The sequence below is a fragment of the Nannobrachium achirus genome (assembly GCF_963921795.1).
Source record: "Nannobrachium achirus genome assembly, chromosome: 12".
Taxonomy (NCBI): Eukaryota; Metazoa; Chordata; class Actinopteri; order Myctophiformes; family Myctophidae; genus Nannobrachium; species Nannobrachium achirus.
This window is the reverse complement of record NC_137832.1, coordinates 35,678,860-35,704,087: the sequence shown is the minus strand read 5'-3', so window position 1 is coordinate 35,704,087 and position 25,228 is coordinate 35,678,860. Positions and strand designations below refer to the sequence as shown.

The window sequence follows — 25,228 nt, the reverse complement described above, 5'->3', positions numbered from 1 at the left end:
CACACCCAACATTTTTTTTTTTCAAGATCTTGGTGCTTTATTGTCCTTTGTGACATCACATCGTTGATACTGGCATTACAGGGCCAATTAGAAGCAGAGAAGAAAAAGAAAAGAACTACTATCTGGATTTCTGATACAGAAAATACAGCGTCTATGGAATGAAAACAGAGATCAAACAGTCAAAACACACAAACCATGCTGAACACACACACATTCACTCTCTACTGGCTCAGGCTCTCCAAACATATTCCACTATCTGTGGAGAAATGGGTTTGGTTCATGTGTGCATTCTTCTCATAGCATTGTAAGATCACAAAAAAACATTATTTGCACAAGAAATAATTCAAAGTAAAAAAGGGACAGCACCCAGGATATGGATTTGGACCAAATAAATCAATAATCCTATTCAGGGTAGCCCTCACTGGGGTTCTAACATCACTGTACGATTCCTTGGTTGAAAAATATTAAGCCTGAGAAACTGCACCTGAATGTGTAGGCCATAATATCTGAAGCCGTTTCATTCCAACATGCTATATGTCCCATTTTGGAAAAATTGCACCACCTGAAATTACTCAATGTTTCAAAAACACAGATGACTCTGCTCTTAAAAAGAGAGCCCATATGTGCATCTATTGACGGCATAGTCTCCAGACCTATTGTAAATCCCCTAAAACAGGTGGATCTCTCATTGTGGAATGACAATCTTCACATACTTATCCGTGTCCTCAATACCTCAGAATGAAATCAAATACAACAAAGCTTATAATAAGCAAGAACTGTACTCTAAAACTGATCAACATGAATGACTTTAAACGTAATGAAGATTAATGAACCATGGTTTACAATGTACACTGCTACAATGGTGAATTAAAAACCTTGTGACTTCTTTTTTATTTTCATGTTTTGCTAAACATGAAGGCCAACTAGCAACAAAGGATAAGATTACCAGAGGGGGGGGGGGAACCTTTCTTTAATAGCTTGAATAGTTTTAATGCTCCACGTATTTTTATTAGCTAGTTACATGGACAATCATTGTGTAATTCTCACTTTCTGCTGCATGTCTGCTCATGTACTACTTTGGTTAGTTTTGCTCTCCTTTTCAGCCATCAGAAGTTACAAGGAATGATTTGGGGATGAGTCTGTGTTATGATTTACAATAATTGGATTTGGTTCTATGGTATAACATCCACTTTAACCGCAACATCCCGATTTTGGGAAAAGTTGCAAAAACAATGTTCAATTTTTTCAAAACTCTTCTATGGACTATGATGGAGTATATAGGGCTATGTGGTTAATAATGGGTTGTCATTGTCAACAAGACAATAGAAGGAAGGATAATTGAAGGAAGGGGGGACTTAAGATGGCTAGCACTATATTACCCTCATTTGGACATGTGTAATCATGAGATGATTGGGTAATTACTGCTTATAAAAGAAGGATCTACCAAACTATCTAGTTGAGGAAAAGAAAAAACATGACATTTGCAATATCGTTGAGTCATGTCATTTTCCAAAACTTTTCTCAGCTTGGCAAACAATTTTCAAACAAAACCTTTGCCTCTCTCGGAGACACAGATGCTCACTCACTGACTATGCACAACCATGGCTTTAAAAGCAAGAAATTGACTCAAGGAAACGTGAAACATGAAAATGGAAAAAAACTTAAAAGCTGTGTTGATGGCGGTTTCGAAGATTCTGAATTGTGAAGTAGGGTTATTTGTATTTGAATGATACGTGCCGGTCAATTTCTTTACCTTCTTTATAAGCTCGCCCCATTTCATTTTCACTCACAGTGTTAGCATGTCAAGAAAGGTCTCTCTTTTCCTTCACTCGATTGTCCCTCATTTAATCTTTGACATCATTTGTCTTCGTACATAATTTGCCTTTAAGTTCAGCATCATCAACAGGATCCATACAGACTGACACGTAGAGGTGGTCTTGTGGTAAAGTGGGATTCCCCTGGATAGCTCTCTCTTTTGGTTGTAAAAGGGGGCTAGACAGGGAAGTCATTGTTCTTAGCTGAACAATACCTGAATTCAGCTGTGGAAGTTCATCGATGTTTCAGTCTGTAGTTTATGGATGTTGTTGTTGAAGTGCCTTAGTGTAACCACCAGTGTGGGTGTGAACGTGTCCTTTTAAAAGAAATGTAATTAAATCCACTGAGAGAGGACCCAGTTTTATCTCCATATCAGCTGAGAGCTCAGTCTTTGAACACCATGGTCTGGGCATGGGCCTATGAAGACAATAAAGCATATGATGTATAGAACCTTCCCCTTCATCTCTACAGAGTGGTGCCACCCAGTCATATATCCTCAGGTGCTGAATGCATTTCCATTTTCTAATCCGACCAAAAACACACCTTTGGGTCGAAAATAAGGAAACCACATGGTGTAGTACTTGAAATGAAGAACAAAAACAAATTATAATAATACTACACTCGGCACCTCCGCGGTATGTGATTGGGACACCAGCTGTAAAGTTAACAAAGTTCGAGAAAGCTTCAGCGTCTCTGCTGGCCGTAGACGGGGAAGGCCAGCGTGACGTTGAGGGAGTCGTTGTGCTGAACCAGAGAAGTGTGTTGGTAGTGAAGGACCAGCTCCTTCAGGGAGCCATAAAGGTTGTAGGGTTCGGCAAAACCGAAGCCGGTGTGGGTCTTGTTGATGACACAGTGCTTCACCTCTCCTTCCACACTGGAGAGCAGAGGAAAGAGAAAACAGAATTCAGCATTCAGCATTGCTGTATCTACCATTTGTGTATATATATTTAGTAGTTACACACATATACAAAGCTATATAGTATCTCTCTACAACTCTGGACAAACAGATAGGTCCAAATACATTCTAACATTACATCAGACAGACAGTCAGCCAATGATCCTTACACTACGGAGCAGGCGTAGCAACCAGGTTTGCTGCTGTCTCGGACCAAGAAGGTTCCATCTCTCTTTCCTCGGAGCAGAGACTCAGCCTGGATACGGTTAATGTTCCCCAGACGCCATAACCGCTCATCGTGATGGGGGAGGTCCTCTTCATCCTCAACCATGCTGTACTCACTGGAGACAAGACAGAGAAATCTCTGTTAGAGGTGGGTAGACACTGTACAGTAACAGACAGATATGCAAGCAGACAAACATCAAATATTTGTTTGTTTTGTGTCTAAGTTAGTGATGCGGTTTCATGGCCGTGTTGCACCCCCAAAGGATTTGCGTACACTGCTTTGGACAGACAACACAACATAGCTTCTCTAAATCACATTGATCCTGACTTCACTGTATAGTGAGACTCTGTTCGCTACTTCCAATTTTTTTGTCCATTTCAGTAACCAGCCAAGTTCAAATGACCTAGCCTGGCATGGCCAGACTAATCAATACATAGATATTAGTCTGGAATCTCTGTATGGAAACTGCATTTCCAAGGGGCGCATTAAAAAGTCCTCTGGTGATGAACCCACCTCATATTTGCATACTGGGGCCTGATTAGCAATGGCCGATTCATCTGGTTTCCACGCTACAGATGACAGTCATCAAACAGTACAGTGAGACCCGCTTTACTTAATATTTTCAATGAAGCGGAAACATTCCTTCCCGCTCCTCTCATTAGTTATGTTAATTTGATTGGTTCAAGCCATGTCTCAACACCGTGGCCGACACTACAGTTTGTTGCATGGTTTTGTGGCCAGATCACTCACACCCTGGCAGTCAGGATGGAGTGTGACACACAGCCTGATGCCATATTAATGTTTGACATTATTGGTTTGCTGATTATTCATTGAAGGGCACGCTGTTGTACAAGTATACTCACTCCTCTGTGGTCTCGTTCTTCAGTCCCAGCCATTCGTTCAGTTTTCTCTGCCTCACTCCCTTCTGGGTCAGCCACCTGTCACACAAACATACACACGCAGTTTATAACATAGAACTCAATGTTGTGTAGTGGACTGGTTGTTGCTGCAACTAGACAAAAAGCATCCTTTAAAAACAATGGTTTGTTTTTGCATTGCTTTAGTTTGAGTTGAGTCAAAGTATTGAGTTGAACATGAAGTGGAAGTTAAGGCAAGATACTGCCAGGTTATCATGTCTTATTAACCGTGCAGTGAGGTTTACCCAATTCTTACTCACATACTACTACAACTAAGTTTGGGAATGATGTAATGACTTTTGAGAAAATCTTATGTGAAATCTAAAAATGTCTCAATATATAAAGCCATTAAGTGAAAACAAATCATGTGCTACTGTATGAATGGCTAAAGCTGTGAATAGACTATGACATGCAGTGAAACCAGCCTGTATTTAAAACATACAGACAGAGGATGTCTCCCTCTAGTGGTTGTGTTCAGATCCCAGAAGCTTGTGGTGAAATACAGTACATGTATGACCTATATTTCGTGCCTCAGTTACGGTTTCCAGTCTTACAGCGTATGCGTGGGTGTGTGTTCTTACATCAAGCACTTACTGTCCCTTATCTTGTGGTGTGTGAGTGTGTGTGTGTGTGTGTGTGTGTGTGTGTGTGTGTGTGTGTGTGTGTGTGTGTGTGTGTGTGTGTGTGTGTGTGTGTGTGACATACATCAGGTACTGGTCTCTGGTCTTGCGGAGCTGGATGAGGTCAGGTTTGATGCTGTTCATCTTCTTGTCTATCTCTCTGTAGTCAGACGCCTGCTTCTTCAAGTCCACCTCTAGGTGGCGCTTGCTGTCCACAATTTCACTGATCCGTGACTTCAGCTTGTCATAATTACCCATGATTCTTTAAAAAAAAAGGACAGGATAAGAAAGATTTAATTTGTAATTTTAGGTTTAAAAGTTGACATAATCTCTCTGATATAGTCACAATATACAATTACAAATTAGGCATTTAGCATCTTAAACAGAGCAACCTTAGTATATTGTCTGACTAGGTTCTTGGTTTACCTGGGATCCTAGTTTCCTGAGGCACTAAACTGTCTCTCTGCATTCAACGCATGATTACCTTGCTTATTCTATCTGAATATTCTACACTGAAACTGTACAAGGTGAACAATGAACCTAGCATCTGTTTAAATAACAAGTACATATATATTTATTACAGCCTTAACTTTGAGGTCAAGGAAACAAACCTAAGTAACAAAAACATGAGACCGAGTGACCAAGTTATGTCTGCATGGTATATAGCCATATCTTGGTCAATTTCTAGCTTCAATCGAGGCAGAAGGTTGCAGGAAGGGGTATAAGGAGAGTTCTAGGGAGTTCTAGGGTCGTCTTTACCAAACGAGCTGTCATGATTTACTGCTTATTAAAATGTCTACCTCTGGATCTCCTTGTCGTTGCCCTCCCGGCGGAACTTCTCGATGTACTCTTTACTGAAGCGCTCCTGTGTCTGACACTGCTCCTCAAATATCTTTATGGTCTCGTTAAATGCTTCAATGGCTGTTCGCTTCATCTGGATCTCCTGTTGGACAGAGATGAAGCGGGAGGGAGAGAGGGGGTGATTGGGAGCGGTGTAAAGGTGGAGAGCAAGAGGAGAGGCAAAACAGAGGGAGGAATTAGTAGCTGTGGCATAGAAACATTGTGATGTTCCTGTTTACCAAACAGCTAGCTATACCTGTAATAGGGGTAATTGTAGTTTGTGCTGTGCAATACACATTGTACAATGAACATCTCCTTGTACAGGAATAAACATGCTGCAGCATGCACTATTTCTCGCTTGTTTTCCTTCACTAATTATTCACTTACCGTTTTCCTTCCCTAAACATTATTCACTTACTGTAACACAAGTCTAAAGTGACCATTTATTCATGTATATTATTTCTTGTTGCAAATACATTTCTTATTTGTGAAAGCTTGAGCTGTATGTGCCTGTGTGTGTGTGTGTGTGTGTGTGTGTGTGTGTGTGTGTGTGTGTTTTCCATGCCAGTAAGCTGTCCACTCTTTAGTATTGTTTCTCCATTTAGAGAGCTTAGAACTTGGTAGTGTTGCATGTACTGTACCTGTGAGGTCCTGGTATATTCTTCGTACAGTCTGTCGTACTCGCGGTTCTTCTCCTGGTACTGCAGATGGTACTCATGGAGTTTCTTCCCAACAGCTTCAATACTGTCCTCCTTCACTACCTGGTCCTAAACACAGTGTCAACATCATTATTAACAACCACAATAACACCTTTATGACAGTACACTTGCATTTGCTTATGTATTACTTGCTCTTGTGACACGTGTTTAAATCAGTGCGAAAGAACCTACTCGGATCCATCTACCCATTTGCCCATTCACTAGCTAACCAACTGGCGACCTTTTGGTCTTGAAGAGTAGCCTGGTTTTCAGTAGAAGGATTTTTTTTAAATGTTGTGTGTAGCAAATTCTCCCCAATTTAGTCTTTATGGCAATTGATTTCTCCCAATGCTTGCCATTGCTGTTGTACCTGAACATTCCCACTTGTGTCTCTCTGCCAGCTGGATGCACTGGGTGGATTGAGAACACTAATTTGAACCCCTAGACACCCCTTTCAGTTGAAGGTTCAACTGGGCAACAAAAACAGCTTAATTCCTATCCAACTACATCAGCTATACAGTATGTATTAAACTAGCACACCAACCTGCTGGTGCTTGGACACAGGGTAGAGCAGTTTAACGTCCAGTTTGGGATTATACTGGGCCAGAGACTCATGCCGATAGTGGTTGATGAGCTCCACCACTGAACTGAACGTCAGAGGATCAGAGAAACCATATTTCCCCTCCCGATGGAAAATCTTTATCAGTTTGTTGTTGCCTCCTTTCCTGTAGAGAACAGAAGAGGAGTTTAAAAGTGAAATCCTGGTCTCAAAATGCAGTGGTTATCCCACAATATTACACTGATACTCAAAGTAAGAAATTAACAAACATTGATTATACATTTAAATCTCAAACTCTCCCTGTTAACTTGAAGGTATTTCTTTTTTGGCTGGATCACACAACAGTACCAAATAAAAACATGAACAATGAAGTGACAGTTACTGAACCCTGCAATGACATTCTACACCAGTGAGCTTATAGGTAGTTCTAGAATATCGAGTTTGCAGAAGGTTCTAGAATGGCAAGCTTGATAGTTCTAGAACAGTGAGTTTGTATAAGCTTATCAGCTTAACAGGGTTATAGTACAATGACCCGAAATGGCTCTACACCAGTGAGCTGGCACAAAGTAGACATTTGTGTTACAGCACTGCCAGCTTTTTGTAGTGTGGTCAGACGTGGTACTGAGCTGGCACTTTATTTTCTTATGTAGTCTCCTGGCTCATCATTGACGGATTCAATGGGTGGAGAATGATTGTATATTATACCGATACTAAGAGTGTATAAAAGCAACATTAGTGGCCTCTAGAGGCTGTGCTGTTCTTGTCAGACCTGATGAAGACCCACACGGGTCGAAATGTTGTCAAACGTCTTTGCTAAATACATTTTCTACTGGGGGCTGGGAAACAGTGTGCGAACTTCCCTTCCTTCTTCTCCTGTGTACATATTGTTGTTCAGCACCTTATTTATTTATTTTTTTGGGGGATGTGAGTGCTTCCGTTTGAACCCTGGTCTTTCATCCAACCAGACAAATGTGGGACTGCCATTGAACACATGACAATTTATTCATAGAAAGGTTTTGGTTTAACATTAGCAAAAGGGAGCATGGCCTTGAAGATGCATTTTAAATCCTGGTCTCGGTGGAGCTGATAGAGCTGGGAGTTCTAGCACTGTGTGTATTCAAAGTTGCTAAAGAAGTGAACTGACCTCAGGGTGAGCGTGTAGTCACCGTGCATCTTGGTGGAGGCATCTCGGACCAGAAACGTACCGTCAGCTGTGTCTCTCAGCTTTTCATTTACTTCCTCTCTGCAAAACCCACCAACACCATGACAAAAGGTTACACGTGTACTCAATCACTTAAACAGAGTTGTATGACTGTGTGAATATACTTTAGTGTAGGTATGTACAGTATGTTGTAGTGTGTGTAATGTCACCTGGATATGTCTCCCCAGTACCATTCGGAGTCCACCAGGGCCATGCTGTTGTTGAAGATGCTCGGGACTGGAGTAGATGGCTTGGCTGGTTTAGGAGGCAGAGCTGAGAGAGATGGAGACATTGAGCCAAGAATTTGAGCAAAGGAAGAGCTATAAATATTTGAAATATATATACAGTATAGCAGTGATAATTACCAGCCTAATTATGTCCGCCGGGCCAAAGTCAAGGGGGAGATAATGTTTTTGTCCCGTGTGTGTCTGTACAGTATGTCTGTCTACCTACCTGCCTGTCTGTGTGTGTGTGGGGGGGGGGGGGGGGGTAATTTCAGAACTTCCAGTTGGTCAAGGATGATGAATCAGGGCAGTAACAAAATGTTTGAATATTTACACCACAGTATGTGCAATATACAGTCTATGACAACCATACAGAGTATGTATATTCTGTTGGAAAGTTGATAGTGTTTAGATAGAACAGACAATAATACATCTGCCATCTTTCTGTCTGTGTGGGGCATGTGATAATCTTTTGGGGTTGTGTGCGTATATTACATGGCACAGGAATGGAAGTAAGGGAAAATAAAGTAATGTCATTATGGTGCAATCAGGGTGGACAGGCCGTATGGAGACAAATCTTTAGACAGTGAACACTTGGAAAAGTAGTGTAGCGTGTTGTAATCACTAGGATGGCAAACATGACGTTACCATAATTGCCTAATACATTGCAATATGTGTGCGCAACCCTCCAATGTCTGTAGATCCTGCATGTAATACTGAGCAATGCCAATCAAAGCTATGTCTAATAATGTTCAGTGTGATTGTTAACCTGTTAAAACTGGGAAGGCATCTGTGCCATTTTAGATTTTAGTGTTGGCTATTCCAAAATAGCACATCTACAAGCTCACAGCTGAATAATTTTGAATTTAACACAAATCTTCCTCCCGTCTTGTTGTTATCTCAGCTCTCTTTCCGGGGGAGAAAATAAAAAATAAATAAAAGAAAAGAAAAAACAATGTATTCCCTGTTTGTATGCATACTTGCATATCCAGTCAATGAAAGCTTGTGATTTAGAGCAAATAATTATCATTTTCTGACTGAAAATGTCATAATCATTCAACACAAAAAAGTTAACAAAAGTCATGTGCCGTATGTGCAATCAATTGAGAACACATTTGAATTAAAACACATTGGGCCTGATTCACTAAGCTGTTAACACCAATATTTTGTTGTACCTTCGTTACAGATATTCTTTTGTCCGTGAATTTTGACGGACATATGCTCTTTCTCACGTCTGCTCGAAGGCTGACTTACATGGGACCAAAGCTTCCGTATGCAAATGTGTCAAACCTCAAATAAAATATTTATGTGCCCAACATTTGTCAACAAACAATTGCTTGGATGCATATTATAGTCATGACGCAAATTCAACAGACTTTTCTTCCCTTTTTCTTTAGTTTTTAGTTGACACATTTAGAGCTTAATTATTACTTCCCTTGTGTTTGCCAGTTTTGCGATTGGGCTTTCATGCCAACTCAAATTTTGCGTTATTCATTTATAATATTGATCACATCAGAATGGGTGAAATCTAGCCGTGTCTATTACTCCTTTTCCAGTTCAGATGTAGGATAGTGGAGGGTGTGTCCAAAGAACAAATTCCCATCAGTAATCAATAAAGCTCTGACAACAACAAAATAATAATCGAATATTGGTGGTTCAAGCATTATCTTTTTACCTCGGCAAAGGTGAGTGAGCAATTGTTCAGCAGAAAGGGCTTAACATCCATCAAAGTTGAATTAGCCGTTGGTCGTGAGGTTAAACATTGTAAACTAACTTCTTATTCTTATTACACGTTAGAGTAGGCGATTTACTTTATTCACATTCAACGTGAGGGACTCGCTTGCGCTGATCTACAAGTTGTCAAGTGGGTGCATAATGTCGCTTGTAGATTTTGGAGGATGATGACGTTTAGGTTCTGACGTTCAAGGCTAAACTTTCTGTGAACAAACAAGGCATCCCGGAATAAATCAGCAGATCCGGATCTTCAAATACAGGAAGCAGACATTTGTTTTTGTTTTTACTAAATAAATAAAAAATGCTGAACAGGATTTCGTAATGTTACATTGGTAGAATCCACTTGGAATATTATTTTTTTATCATCAACGGAGCAACTATTGAAGATATCTCACTAATATTTGGAGTTACATCACGGCAAGGTAACTATACAACTAAATATACTATACAACCTGCCTACAGAACCGCATGATCCTGGTGCTGTATAGAGATGTGGATGCTGTGAGCCCAGTGGACGTATAGTGGCTGTACAGCCTACCTAGGACGGTAGTGAATATATAGCGCAGCAGTTCTCAAAGTGGTTCATCAGCAGTTCTTGAGGGGGTTCAAGGGGGTCTCCAGAAAAAATAGTTCATATTAATACACTGTAGCATAAATATCAGTTAACCACTATGGTTCTCAAGCTTTATATAAATCAACTATTTTCAAATAATCTAATTTAATAATTTATATTCTGGTAATGTAATGTCTTGCTGTGTGTAGAGTTGAATGTGAGCATGTTGAGTTGAATGTGCACACATCTATTGAGATGTAATTAACTGATAAGCCAACTTAAACAAAACTGTGGAGTTATACATCTCTGATTGTTTATTAATTAATAAATCAATAAGTAGATTACAACCAAGTAGATTGTATCGCTATACAAATCAGATGCCTATCACCTGGTAGTGTGATTCCTAAGTCCTGTAACACCCCCTCGCCTCGGATCTACACTGATCTCATTCATGGCCTCCTGGAATCCGATTTACGGAATTCCGCAGTAGACTGATAACGTTAATCCATGTGCAATTTGTAGGTTTTTCCTGCCCTACATTCACTTTGTGACTGGAGTCCTCTTAGGTAATGCATGTCAGTGTGGGCAGTGCAGAGTAGGCTAGTCTCTAAACAGACATAGACATCTTTAGACAGACATTTTGGGATCACAGAGATGATCATCACGGTGTACTTTACAATACAAACCCCCAAATCAATCCTTCAGTATTAGGCAACACAAGGGGGGGAACTTTTTTTTATTTCCACACAACTCCTCTAAGGTATATTAATGGCATAGTTCTATATTGAAAATGGGTGGTTTTCCCCTTTAAGTACTTCCACATTTTTTTCAAACATGTTTTTTAAATAGTTAACTTTAATTTGATAATGGAAGTCAATAAGGGTTGTGATTGCGCTGAAACGTGCCCACATTTTGAGTCATTATGTCATAGATAGATAAGTCAGACAACTGAAGTCATAGATGACTGATGTCACATTAAGTCCCAGATCCCCATTTTTGCCATGCTGTAAATTCTTAGTTTAATTCTGGGGCCATGGCTTGTGGCAGAGTCGCCGTTGACCGATTTGAGAGATGATCGGGAAATGTAGCCCCTTGGCCTGTCGACAGCATGCACAAGAACTATGACACTGATTGGCCTAGTAGTTCGCAAGATAAGCTGTGGACACACAACGGATAAACAGATAAGGGCTGGATGCAATATATCTGCCTGCCGGATATAACCAGCCTAATCATCTACATTATATCCGAAAACAATTTGGATTGCTAACCCATTGAATATTCTCAGGTTTAGATTTCCCTCTGAGATGTATTGTAACTTAGTTTGCAGGTCTGTGATTCTGCACAGCACCATAATATTTTGCACTGGAAGCCTTCCAGGAAAAGCATGTTGCGCTGTGAAGGCTGCAAGAGTCAACATTGTTAAGATATTTGGCTGTAGGTAGGCCTACCTGGGCTCTGCATGTTTATGTAGCAAAGGATCCTCTCTGTTCCTCGCATGGCCTCGCCCTCTGGCCTCAATCCTTCCATCTCTCCTCCTCCTCTTACCTCACGAACCACCACAGCATTATAAGAGTGTGTGTGTGTGTAAGGTCTTCAGAGAGGGGAGATAAATAAATCTAGGCTCTCCTCCTCCTTTCCACCCTTAAACCTCTCTGACTCTCTCTGCGTATCTCTCGCAGCCCTCTTCCATCTCTGCTCAAGCGGCCAAAAACACACAAAACCGGACAGATGCAACAGACCGAGAGGTTGAGGCCGAGGGGAAGCAGTTCTACCTTACCTACAATATGCTTTCTTACGCTGTACACACTCTTCTTTCCTGTCCTCTGCACTGCGCTCTCTGTCTCTCTCTGTCTCCCACTCTCTCTCCCCCTCAATGGATATTTCAATCTCTCCCTAAAATCTAACCTGCTGCAGTCACACCGATCCTGGTCGCAGAATGGACAGTTCAGACATCAAGAGACATTTCTAATCTCCCATTGTGCATCAAGCAAGCTACTCGCTGTCCTGCTGTCCTGTAGAGGCAACTAAAGGCTAATATAACACATTTTGTTCTGAGCTCGGATAGACCATTCATCTCTAGCGATACAACTACAATTGTATTTAAAAAAAGAATACAGACGAGAATAGGTCAACCTCTTCCCTTCACCCTGCGTTTTCTTCGGAACAGTTTAATCTAAAGGAACAGATTCTTCTTTCCCCTAATAATCCATTTGACTCTCATTCTCCCCTCTGCTGCTGTGTTGTCTGCAGGCAGACTGAGCCTCATTTCAAAGCCCAGGGGAACGGCTTGGAGATGTGTGACATCACTACCCGACCCAACCAATCCTGCGACAGCGGTGATGTCACCGAGGCAACACCCCCCACCCTGGCCCTCCACTGCTGCATCTTTCATGTCCTCAAGAAGGATGATGTCATTGTCTTGGCCACCTGGCTGGTTGCTATGCTAGAAATGACAGTCAGTCAGTCTGACAGTCAGACTGACCAGCTGGTATGCTATGCCATCACATGCTGCCCGTCTGACTGGATGGTAGGCTTTCTAGCTGATTGACTGGATGCTAGGCTGTCTGGCTGACTCACTAGATGCTACGCTGTCTGGCTGACTGGATGCTAAGCTGCCTAGCTGACTGAGTGACTGACTCACTCACTCGGTGGATGGCTGTTTGCTAGGCCGTTTCAGCTCTTTTGCCGTGTTCTTTTGTCCTGTTCTCTCACTCCTTTCCTCCTCATTCTAGCTAAAATGTAGGGAAGGGTATCGTTCACCTTTGAATCGATACGATACCTTTTTCGATACTTTTTATTTATTATTATTATAATGATTATTTGCCTTTTTCTATGGGCTATTTTACACACCACAATAGGTTATTAAGGTTCAGCCATTTTCATGTCAAGTAGGCCTAGTAGTAGTTGATGTGACTAGGCCTACCATTATGGTTACTATGGCTGCTTTTGTATAATTATACAAGTGTTTGTCTACAATAGAATATAGGCTACACATACTTGTTACAGCTAGGCTATTGCTACTCTATGGGACTTTCACTCTCGCTGCTGCGGGATAGAGGGAGAGCCGTGGTGATGATGATGATGATGATCACACTGTGTGGCGGAGCGGAGACGTTGGATCATCATAATAATAAACATTATAGGCTATTGTCGGCTATTTTAACAGTAAGAAGTGTAGCCTACTCATTAAGCCTAGTCATTAAACTTAGCCCAACTGTTACAGATGCGACGGCCAGGGGTGCGTTCAAGAGTATCGAAACGAGGTACCGTTCGTTTTTACGTGAACTGATACTCGATAGTACCGACGCCATGCGATAGTGCCACCTCGATAAAGTTTATCGAGGTGGCACTCGGAGTTGCTAGGAAATGTATTTCAATAACTTGGAAGTCTGACTCCCCCGTCCCCATTGCAAAATGGTTCGCAGAAATGAACAGCTGTGTTCCGCTAGAAAAAATTACTTATATTCTGAGAAGTCAAACAGGATTTGAGACTTTCTTGAAAATCTGGCAACCCTATTTGACCCATATGGAAACGTTGTCATTACCTGTGTCAGAGATGTTGTAAGTTATTTATACCTGCCTTGGTCTGGTCGGTTGTCTCCTGAAGCTATCTAATGTTTATACAGTATAATTGTCTCTTCTTGTTTTATTTTATTTTCTATTATTTTTTTTTTATGTACTATTATTTGTACTATGTTTATGTTTTGTTTGTATGTGGGTTTGTATGTGGGGTGTGGGGAGGGGGAATGGGAGAATTGTGTGTGTTTGTGCATTGTATACTTTTGAGAAAATTGAAAATAAAAACAAAATATAAAAAAAAAAAAATACCCAAACATACTAAAATAGTTAGCGTTCCTTCTCCCTCTATCCTCTCCTCCTTCCTGGTCAAGAGAGTAGAGACCTACCTGATGCAGTATACTACAGAGAGATGTGGGCATACGTGGTGTCAAGAGATAATTTGGCGCACAACAAAATTGTTATAATATGCAAATCTGTTAATGAACCTATAGGCAGTGTTGGGAAAGTTCACTTTGAACTAGTTCAATGTTCAGTTCAAAAATGTTAAAATGAACTAGTTCCGTTCATATTTCCGTTTCAATTCATTTCCCACAATGTTTAGGTGCCCACTCCACCTGCACCCCTTTGCAATGTGAAATGCCACAGAATCCATAATCCTTTAAGCTTTTATTGTGAAGGCAGAAGTTTCTAAACTTCATACAACGAATTATAAGTTAAGATTTACTTGGGAGACTAACCAGGAGGCGATGCACACACAGCGCTTCAAAGTGAATGCAAAGAAAGACGAGACGACACACGGGCCGACGAGCGGACGCCAGAATGAAAGCGTTCAACAATAACATTTACCAAGAGGAAATAAAGTAAGTTCAGTTCACGTTCGCCAAAATATGAACGAGCTCATGAACGATTGTTCATTGAACGCGTACAGGCACAACACTGCCTATAGTACTTTCCAAAACAGCTGACAAGAGATATGAGACTAAAAACACATCAAGTGGACAATAGGTCCACTTGAGTTTTAGGTGGTCTAGCCGAGTCATAGTTTCAAACTATGCGATCGACACACGTTCGGCTGAGACATAGGTACACATTTACAGTACATATACACACACAGATAGTCAAAGGGCACACATTTGGCTATGTTCAGACAGATGTGTAAGAGGGTGGATGTACAGTATAAAGTGTTAAGTGTACACTCAAAACACACACACTACCTGGTGCAGCCTGGTTCATGTTGAGTTCGCTGGTGATAAGAACCTCCAGAATTTGAACCAGGGGGTCCGGACCCGCCTCACAGCTGTTACCCCAACACAAGACGACGGACACAAGACACACAGAGATACTGATTAACTGGGTATCAGATATTTGTGTTTGTGCAGTTGTGTGAGAGATATTAAGATTAGAAACTTTTCTTCTGCTATCCTCTATGTCAGGGTTCCCCAATTAGTTTTCTCCGAAGGCCAAATTATGTCTAGGGTACCAAGCCGAGGGCCACAACATTGCGCAGCCTCCGAACAAATTGTGGCTCGGCTTATATATCTATATAGCCAAAAATAAATAAAATAAATAGGTAGGAGACTGTAAACCAAAACTGTACACAAAGAAAATGCACATATAATTTAGGTCTAATTAACACACACACACACAAGAGAACAGTGGTGCTGACATTAACCATAACTTTATCGTGTTTGGATTTATACAAGTGATGTACCAAATATGGTAAACGATAAACAAAAAGCTTTGTTCTGAAGCCTTGGCTGATGAAATAGATTTCCAGGAAACCACAAGGCAGTGGTAAACATTTCCAGGAAGACCGATGACTGTTTAACTTTATTTAGACACGGTTCAACACAGTGTTGCTCTATACAGTATGATACAGTTGCCGTGTCCAATGTTCATAATGTGCTCAATTTGTACAAATATGGCATCATGCTGCAGTTAACCGCGTTTAACCGTTAACATTCCCATGTGTAAAAAGTGCTTAATCCCTTAATAGGTCTACAGCAGGGGTAGGCAACCTTGGCACGGGTGCTAATATTGGCACAGGGTAGGGTGATCACTGGCAGAAGTGTGAGAGAGAGGATTTTTATTTTTAAATCAAATACTGTTTTAAACGTGGTCAATTAAATTAAGTCACCTAATTTGCAACAAATTACATCCTGCACATAATTCTACATTCATTAAAACTCTGAAATTTGACTGGGGAGGGAGTCAAGGAGATAGGTGGGTTATTGCTTGAGTCTATTGATCATTATAACAATGTCGCACCAAATTCTGGGTAGTGGGTACAAGGATTCACTGCAGGCCCCCCATGAATGTACTTCATAGGGGAGGGGGTTTAACACATTTAGACTGGAACGCATTACGCATTATTTTGTGCTTTAACTATTGAGAAATAGCAGATATACAAGCTCACAGCGCAGCACCGAATGCCGCGCTGCGAGCTTGTAGATCTGCTATTCTTGAAAAATCTTGAAAATGTGTGCTTTCAAATCCTTCTAATCCTTTTTTTTTAACTTATGTTTCTAGTATGTCAGTGGTGCTCAACCTTTTCATGTGAAGGAACCCCAAAACTATATGTATTTGGCCACGAAACCCCATCTCAAAATAGTTAGTTCCAGGAACCCCCCAGAAGCAAAATTTGAGTTACAAATGTTTAGTTAAAAAATACATATATTCAAAGATTTGCACACATTTTCATGACTTTTCAAAAATAGCAGATCTACAAGCTAGCAGCGTGGCACTCGGTGCCGCGCTGTGAGCTTGTATATCTGGTATTTTTCAATAGCTAAAGTATAAAATAATTAAGGCCCCTCCACCTTGGACCCTAGTAACTCAGTCAGTCCCACTCCCCCCCCCCCCCTTGTGACGCCCCTGTGTGTTTGAACTGTTTGTGGCACCAACCTGGCGGTCTGTCTGAAGACCAGCGGACTGAAGCCCTCGGCGAGGCCCCTGGGACTCAGCTGGTTCCTGGAGCTGTGCACACAGAGCCTGGCCAGGTGGCGAGCCAGGCTGAGGAAGGTGAGGCCGTACTGGGCAGGGCAAGCTGTGGAGCTGGCTACATCCCGCAGCACCTGGGCACACTCCTCTGGGTCTCTCACCTCTGCATGAAAATAAAAGGTATATTGCTTTTTATATTGTCCAGGTTTTCAACATCATTGTTCTTACATAGCTCACAGCGTGCCGTGACGCGTAGTGAGGTTGTAGATCTGCAATTTAGTATATCTACCTAGCAGACTTTTTTGTTTATGAAGTCTAAAAGCCAAACAGAAAATGCATTTTGATGGCAAAAACACAAATTGTTAATCACAATCGCGATAGCCTTATTGTTACACTGTTATTATACCGTTTCTCTTTTGCGTTTCATTTGCTTGTGAGAGGTTCTGACCTTGCACGGCGTGGACCATGTCTGTCTGCAGCACAGTGGGTAGAACCGGCCCGGGCAACTCCTGGAGGAACCTCACTACCCCGTCACACAGACACGCCAACTCCAGCTGCTCCAGGTCTGAAAACAAACACACCTCAGTCTGTTAGCAGAAGACGCATGCTTCCTGAAATAGCTGGGGGAAAAGAACTGGGATTTAATTCCTATTTTACCATAAGGGATTAGGAGTGGACGATATATCAGCCATTATTTGACTTTTCTTTTTACTCCATCAGTCCCGACGTTTTACCTTTAGAAGATCTACAAATTCACGTGAAGATCAGGTTTTTATTTTATAGTACGATTTATGTGTATTTTATATTTTATTTTATATTTACTTGTTTGCTTGTTCATACTTAATGTTTTGTCTTTCAAAAAGATATTTGTTTCGTTTTTGATTTCAAGAATCTTTATGAAATAGCGGTCAAAACATCGGTAGTCTAGACTCTCCAAAATCAGGATCCGACACAAACATCTGGGCACTAGGACTGACCCAATACATTTTATGCACACATACACATAGTGAACTACAATTTAGGCATTTAGGAGACGCTCTTAATCCAGAGTGAACTCACCAGTATCAGCCAGCTGTCTGGTGTCCAGTCCTCCTCCACTGAAGCTCCTATACAAACTGGGAGTCTCGACTCCTGAATTCAACACAAATAGATTTCATACATCTGTCCCACCTGTGAACTGACAACTTTCTGTGCATTTTGCACATAACAGAGACCAAATGAAATGATGTGTGTCTTTGTTACCTCTGCTCTCTATAGACTCCATCAGTCTGTTGAGGAGAGGGGGTGCCGTCTCTGGGGGACCAAACTGTTCTGGGAGGTCTGGTAACACACAGCCTGGATAACACACAAACACGTCAAACAATCAAAATGTTAAATGTTACAAGCCGTTGTGTTTGCTCTGTGAATAGGATTGGGACAATAAACACTTTAGTGTCCTTATGTTATGCATACTGTGGGGTTGTGCTCACCACAATATGTTTTATTTCATCTAAATTTATGCAAGGATTTCTTTTTTTTGCTGGTGAAAGAGGTGTGCATATGGTACATCACTGTTTAGTTGCCATCAACTGTCTTGCAAACTATGTTCAAGGGTTTCTGGAGAAAATAAAACCTTTCAGTTGATTGTCAATTCTCTGTCACAGCCCTTTCTCACAGTTTGAAGTTTAAAAATAGCCCACTGGTGTTGACCACAAGACTCAACTAGAACAATTTCCAGTGGCATGAAACTCCACAAAAGGATAAAAAAGGAGATGTTCTGATAGGGATCGTTAACATCATGAGGACTATTAAAAAATATTTAAAATCATGCAAAAATACAAAAATACTTGAGAACCAACAGTCTATAACAATTCAATAACAATCAATTTGTGTAATAATGTGAAATAAAGTGCTGTGTGTTTGGAAACATTCACACATATACATAGGTCTGATTTCCTTCCTGTGTTCTATGGTATGATGATGAAGTCAGCTGACAAGTACGAAAACCAGCACAACTGTGTGTGTGTGCGTGCGTGTGTGTGTGTGTGTGTGTGTGTGTGTGTGTGTGTGTGTGTGTGTGTGTGTGTGTGTGTGTGTGTGTGTGTGTGTGTGTGTGTGTGTGTGTGTGTGTGTGTGTGTGTGTGTGTGTGTGTGTGTGTGTGTGTGTGTGAGAGAGAGAGAAACAGCAGAAAGTCAACTAACAATAAGTTACAGTATGTAATATGCTTGCACAACTGTGTGCCCCAGTTTATGCACACGTCTGCAAATTTGTTTCTTTGTGCAACACAAGTTAATAAATGACTTGGGTGCGTGTGTACTGCATACAAGAGAACAGAGAGTTAGAGGCAGAAAGACAAGACCAAAAAAAGAAAGACAAAGATATAGACACGAGAAAGAAAAAACAGCCAAAGAGAGAAAGGAAAAGGTTGATTAAAGCCATTTATAATGACTCCTCTTTAGCGTTTGGCATCAAATACACTGTCACTCAAACCCAAACCAACAATTTACTGTAACTGGAAAACTATCAAACAATCTCAAGATCAAATGAAAAGCCTAATAACGTTGTTGAATAAACACCTAACGTACTGCAGATTGAAATGTTATGGTGTTCAGCAAACGCCATTACCCAACACAACAGTTAGTGAGTTTTATTTTGTGTGTGCGTTTCATTTTGTCAAATCTCCAACGTTTAAAAGGCAATAGGAAAGGGTACAAGGGTGGGTCTGAATCATAGTTGCTATACAATTAGAGGTTGCAGACTATTTAAATCCACTTTAGACCACACTTGAGTGATGTTTCTAAAGCTCATTACCTCAAGAGTTTAAGCTGGAGTTGTGTGTACTTACTGTACATAGATAGTCTGCTAGACATTGTGTATACTTATAATTATAGTATATATCTTGCTTTTGGTGCTCTTCCAAGGTGGATCGGAGAACAATCATTCATTTATGTTCACATAGCTGTTATGGAAGCAACAGATGCTGCATTTACCATTTGGCAGTACTTTGATTGAATGTGTTTCTGACCACCTGAAGGGGGATTTGAGTGTTAGGATCTTCAAAGCATCCATGATGCATTTGCTCCTGGGCTTTATGCCTATGAGCACAGCTTGTACTTCGTCGCACAAAGAATGTGCTATGTGTACTGCCAAATGTACTGTTAACTGTATTAGAACTAATGCCGGCCTTACAATAATCCCCTTTTCAAACAATTTTCACTGTCAAACTAATTTCCAATGTTGAAATAAACTCACAAGGGTTTTGCTGGAGTTGTGGTGCTCGACCCCCGCCATTTTAATCAAATTGTTGTGTACAGTCAGTGGTCATAAATCTCAGCCTGAGCTCTCTGAAGTCAGTCCTTTTGTTGTCTTAACATTCTGATAAAATCATACATCTTTAATATTATCAGATCAGATGTCTTTAGTCTTGATCCTAAATCGGTACTTTTAAAACGGTTTCTTTTTTGGCCAAGGCAAATTTTAACTATGTTGTACTACCGGGGGACCCTTGGTTTTATTCTAAGAGCATGCTGCCAATGCAGCCTTACTTTGCGCTGGTTCTAGATCAGACTAAATAAAATCATCACACGAGTTACACAGCACTACAATACGGTAACAATTCGGTACTATACATTATCGGATGTGGTGGTACTGGTTCTAGTATGGTACCAGTTCTCTGTACTCAACCCTACTTATAGCGTACCAGAATGCATGTGCATACCAACCCCATGTGGACCAAACTGGACCCTGAGCAGATGTCTATTTGTATTTAGGTGCTCCATGCAGCAGTAATTCTACACTGTGATAGTCTTCTCATAGGACCAGTGCCAGATGGAACTGTATTTTCAGCAAATTGTCCATATTTAATGATTTCTAACCTCAGATTCACACCTGCACATGCACACCTTAAACATGCGTCACTTAGCATGTGCCTTACTTTGACACACAAGAGCATCACGTAAAGGTAGTGAAAATAGCATATCTACAAACTCTGTAGATCTGCCTTTTTCTCTAGTATTTTTTATCCTTTTTTAAAGTGAAAGTCAGTGGTTAAGTCTGTCTGTAGGTTTAACCAATTAAAAGTATTAAGAGCGTGTGACTAAATAACTGGGAAAAATGATATTTTTCTTACATTTCCTGAAAGTTATAGGTTTTCTTTAGGACATACAAGGTTTCTAGAAACTTTCTACCCAACAGCTACAACATACTTTATAAAAATGTGGATTACAAGAGTTTAATGAGTGTTTAATAATGGCTAAACTTCATCAAACCACAAATCTGTCCAAAGACAGTGACATCATAAGGGTACAATAATATGGCTAAGACCTTTCTAAGAAAAGACAGTCAGCGGAGATACTATAGTAGAAAAGAGTAATACTTTTCTTGTCCTTTTTAACCAAGTATTAGTATTGGCGAGGAAAATAATTGGTGGTCGGGTATTGGCCCCCAAAAGGCCAAAATCCTGATCAGATATCTGCTCCATAACAAATCTTGTAGTCAGTGATTAAAAACTCATTGACTTCTGACACATTGGGCTCTATTTTGATTGTCTTAATTACCAGCTCTTTTGCCTTAACTTTAAGGCCTGTCTACTGTCTCCGACCAACCTTTCGTCGGAAAGGTCCGGTTCAACTACAAATTGACGTCACTCGCATCTTCCTAAAAGCATTAGCCCGAATTAGAGTTTGGAAAGCAGCACATCGGAAAGTCTAAACTCTCCGACAAAAGGTTTGGTGGTCGGAGACAGTATGGACAGGCCTTTAAGTTAAGGCATAAGAGCTGATGTGAGAGAGGGTGATAGACTTTAGTCTTTTTCAAAGTATTCTAGTGTATCAGGTATGCATGATTTATATATAGACACAATGAGTCAATGACACAGATAATGTTAAAGCTTAGAGACCTAGTTAAGCAAATAGCAAACGTATGCTCTCATTTAGTATTGGCGCCTTCTTGAATGGTATACTCCGTTTACTCACCCTCAGACTCTGAGTCAGCCCTGGCAGAAGCTGCTGATGGTGGTCTGGGTGGACGGGGCTTAGGAGTGGGGGGAGACATTCTCTTCCTGCCCACAAACTCCACATATGTCCCCGGAAAGTCTCCCTTCTCCTGTTGGTCAGTACGGGACAATACATCAATCAATACATCATAAAATAATCTAGGGTCAACGTGAACGGATTTGGTATTCAGTTGTGTATCTGTATCTGTCGTTTCTCGTTTGACAGAGGCAGCAGTGGCCTGATCTAAGGTATTATAGTGAAGCTTGATTTTGATTATACATACTTAGAAAATAGCAGCTCTACAAGAGCTGCGATGCGTTGTGAGCTTGTAGATTGTCTATTTTAGTTGTGTGACATGATGAGCAACCAAGTATAAATCAGGCATTAGTAGAGGTCGAGGATGCTTGTGACTGAGAGCAAAAGGTTGCAGCCTGGTTTCGATTCAACAGTAGGTAAGTAAATAAGTAAAACCCTAAAGGCTCTTAGTCTTAACCCCCAACTGCTGAGTGGCTAACAATATAAGACTGTGGTTGTAGTGAGTAGATACAACCACAGTCATCATTGGCTATGTTGGCACAGTTATCATTGGATATGCTAGGAACCCATCTCTTATGCCATCCTGGGATTTGCCCTGTCTGAAGCCATGGGTCTATTCTGTTTGATGGTGGCTACGTGGCTTTCCTTATCCTGTGTAAAGCTCTCATCATATAGAACACTTTAATTACAGATGTGACTACATATTTTATTAACAGTAAAATGTGTGTAACTGTATTGTGTGAATGTGAAGCAGAGGGTTCAGTCAACCTATCCAGTGTCAAGTAAAAAAGATTTTGCTTGTATTGTATAAATTGGCCACTATTAATGGATTTATTACTTCATCAGCATGTTATCAGACAAAATATGACATGTCCAGTGTCCACTCTCCTCTTACCAACATAAAAAGCAATGATCAAATACAAACAATAGAACACGATGAAACAGTATCTCTTACCTGCGTGGTTTCATTGAAGCCGGGCAGCCAGCCAATCTCCGAGGGCCTCTCCTCGGCTCCATTGGTGCAGCCGAGGGCCAGCAGGGCCCCTTTACTGACCAGCAGCATGTCCCCTACATGGAGGTCTATGTCCTCCTCTCTCTCCTTCTTATAGTCATAAAGTGCCCTGTACTGAAAACCCTCTGAGCTCATTTTGATATGTCAAAGACTATTATTTATATGTGACTGTGCAATAAACCAACAAAATAAACAGGGAGGTTTTTGTTAATAAAAATATGTGTATTCTTTAGCCTGAGATTGTTATATAGGGATACAAATAGTTACTAGACTAACTGAGCATGGCTGTCTGTCTCCCCTGTCTCCATCTCCACTCAGTGTCCTGTCATCCCTCTAAACCAGGTGACAGCCTGTCAATCAAAACATTCCGAACACTCATGTACAGAAGTCGCATCAACGGTAAAGGCCACATCTGTAGGCGCGTCGGGCCACCTGCAAGGCAGTAAAAAGAAACGTTGGATTATTAACTAGATTATGTAAGGTTTGATTACGTTGAACCCTGGTGCTAGCTGGCGAGCCATGAGCTTGTGAGTGGCAGCTATGATAGTAAAACAGTGGAGGAAGCGTTCGTTAAGTTGAATGCTTATGTTAACATAGCAAATAACATGTCAAATCTAGTGTAAAACGCAGTGGTGTAAAGTAACTAAGTAAAATGTACTTGTACAAGTTTGATGTGCTTGAGTATTTCCAATACTTCTATAGGCCCACTCCACTACATCTCGGATCCAAATATTGTACTTTTACACCACAACATTTAATTGACAACTTTAGTTACTAGTTACTTTGTAGGTACAAATTATATTATAAAACATACATTAACCACTTTAGCCCTATTTCTAGGCTGTTTGAAAATAGCAGATCTATGGAAGCTAGATGGAATCTACAAGCTCACAACGCGTCGCATATGTGAGCCTGAAGATCTGCTATTTTAAAACATTTAAGTACTCCTACATTTGGTGCTTTAAGTACATTTGGTGCTTTAAGTACATTTTGATGCCAACACTTTCGTACTTTTACTCAAGTACATTTAGAATTCAGGTCAGGACATCTACTTGTAACAGAGTATTTCTACATTGCGGTATTGATACTTTTACTCAAGTAAAACATTGATTTCAGTACTTTTTCCACCACCACTGATGCTAACATTGCAAAAAGATGTCAGATATGGTGTAAAAGGGCTCCTGGTTGCAGACAGTTCCATCAGGGCTGTCAGTCAGACATTACATTAACGCTGTGCAGACACTACAGACGCTCAGACACCAAATGGCCCCAGGAAGTACAGACGACAATGCATGCGAGCTTAGCAGGCAGCGGCTTTAAACCCACCTTATTTATTCACCGTCAAACTCTTCGGCACAATAACCAACGGATGCCATTACGAAGCGACGACAAGTTGCGGTATCCAATTCTTCGTTTGCGGTCCGATATGATGCGTTATTTGATGGATTATTTCCAAAGCGAAAAGGGGCTCGTGGCTCTACCGTCTGCTTTTACAGATTATTACAACGGGGCAAGGCAGGCTGGCCAGTGACGTAACATCCGGTAACCTAGTTTTCATGCGCCAGGCAGGCAGAGCAGAGAAAGCTGTCAAAAGAATAGAACAGAGACAAGAGCCGCTCTGCACGGCAACAAAAGACTGCCACTGCATTATACTGTATCCATTCATGCCCATTTAGCCCTTTGCCATATTCAAGAATCTCCTTTCAAAATGATTCTGTACACTCCTGGTGCAGGAGTCATCAATATGACTTGGTTTTGTCTGCAGCAAATTTCTAGATTTTCTTTTTTACACACCAGTTTTCTTATTCTCTTATATTTCAAGAATGTAAATATTCTGAATGTCAGTCTCCAGGTTTTCTTGGCATATTAGAAGTCCCAAAATAGTACTAGTGGTTCTCAAATGTTTTATTTGCAAGGACCTCCATAACAGTGTGTAGGCTACAAATGGAACCAACTGGAGGTTCCATAATATACACTCTCAGTGACACAGACCTGTTATGGTAATTCAGGGCTCTCTTTTTACGTGTCTGGTAATATTATTCATTATTGTCTTGGTGATGACCCCTGTCCTAGTGTTGGCTTGTGTAATTCTGCACACTCTGAGTGTAATGTATGAAGTGACATTTATAGACTGCCCACATCATGTGATTGCTGCAGGCTCACTGCAGTGTCAAGAACAAGCTATAGCCTACATATCACACACATTCGTTAGGGTCATAGTATATTTTTCATCCCTTTTACTCAATGTTATAGCCACCCACCTTATTTTATGGATACATTTAAATAACACACAACATGCTCCTTAATGTCACTCTCATCTCTCTATTGTCAGCTACACTGTAACTTGCCTCCCATCATTTGCTCTTTCTCTCTCTCATTCCGCTACATCTCCTTTAAGCTATAATGCATGTATACCCCCACCCCTATCCTCTTCCTTTCTCTCTCTTCCTCGTGTCTGGGTGGAT

At 40.9% G+C, this 25,228-nt stretch overlaps 1 protein-coding gene across 1 annotated transcript; it reads right to left on the bottom strand.

Annotated features, from left to right (window-relative positions):
- Positions 1–11: 11 nt before the first annotated feature.
- Positions 12–24,260, bottom strand: LOC308296226 (phosphatidylinositol 3-kinase regulatory subunit alpha-like). The gene is made up of 17 exons (XM_080739409.1): positions 24,090–24,260; positions 22,707–23,195; positions 21,695–21,824; positions 17,984–18,076; positions 17,801–17,872; positions 17,190–17,306; positions 16,706–16,904; positions 15,016–15,098; positions 7,942–8,044; positions 7,715–7,813; positions 6,556–6,736; positions 5,955–6,080; positions 5,274–5,416; positions 4,559–4,735; positions 3,800–3,874; positions 2,881–3,051; positions 12–2,689 (listed from the first exon to the last, which is right to left on the bottom strand). Exons 2-17 carry the CDS (start codon positions 22,896–22,898, stop codon positions 2,500–2,502), a joined length of 2,151 nt encoding a protein of 716 aa, XP_080595535.1. The 5' UTR covers positions 22,899–23,195; positions 24,090–24,260; the 3' UTR covers positions 12–2,499.
- Positions 24,261–25,228: the final 968 nt, after the last annotated feature.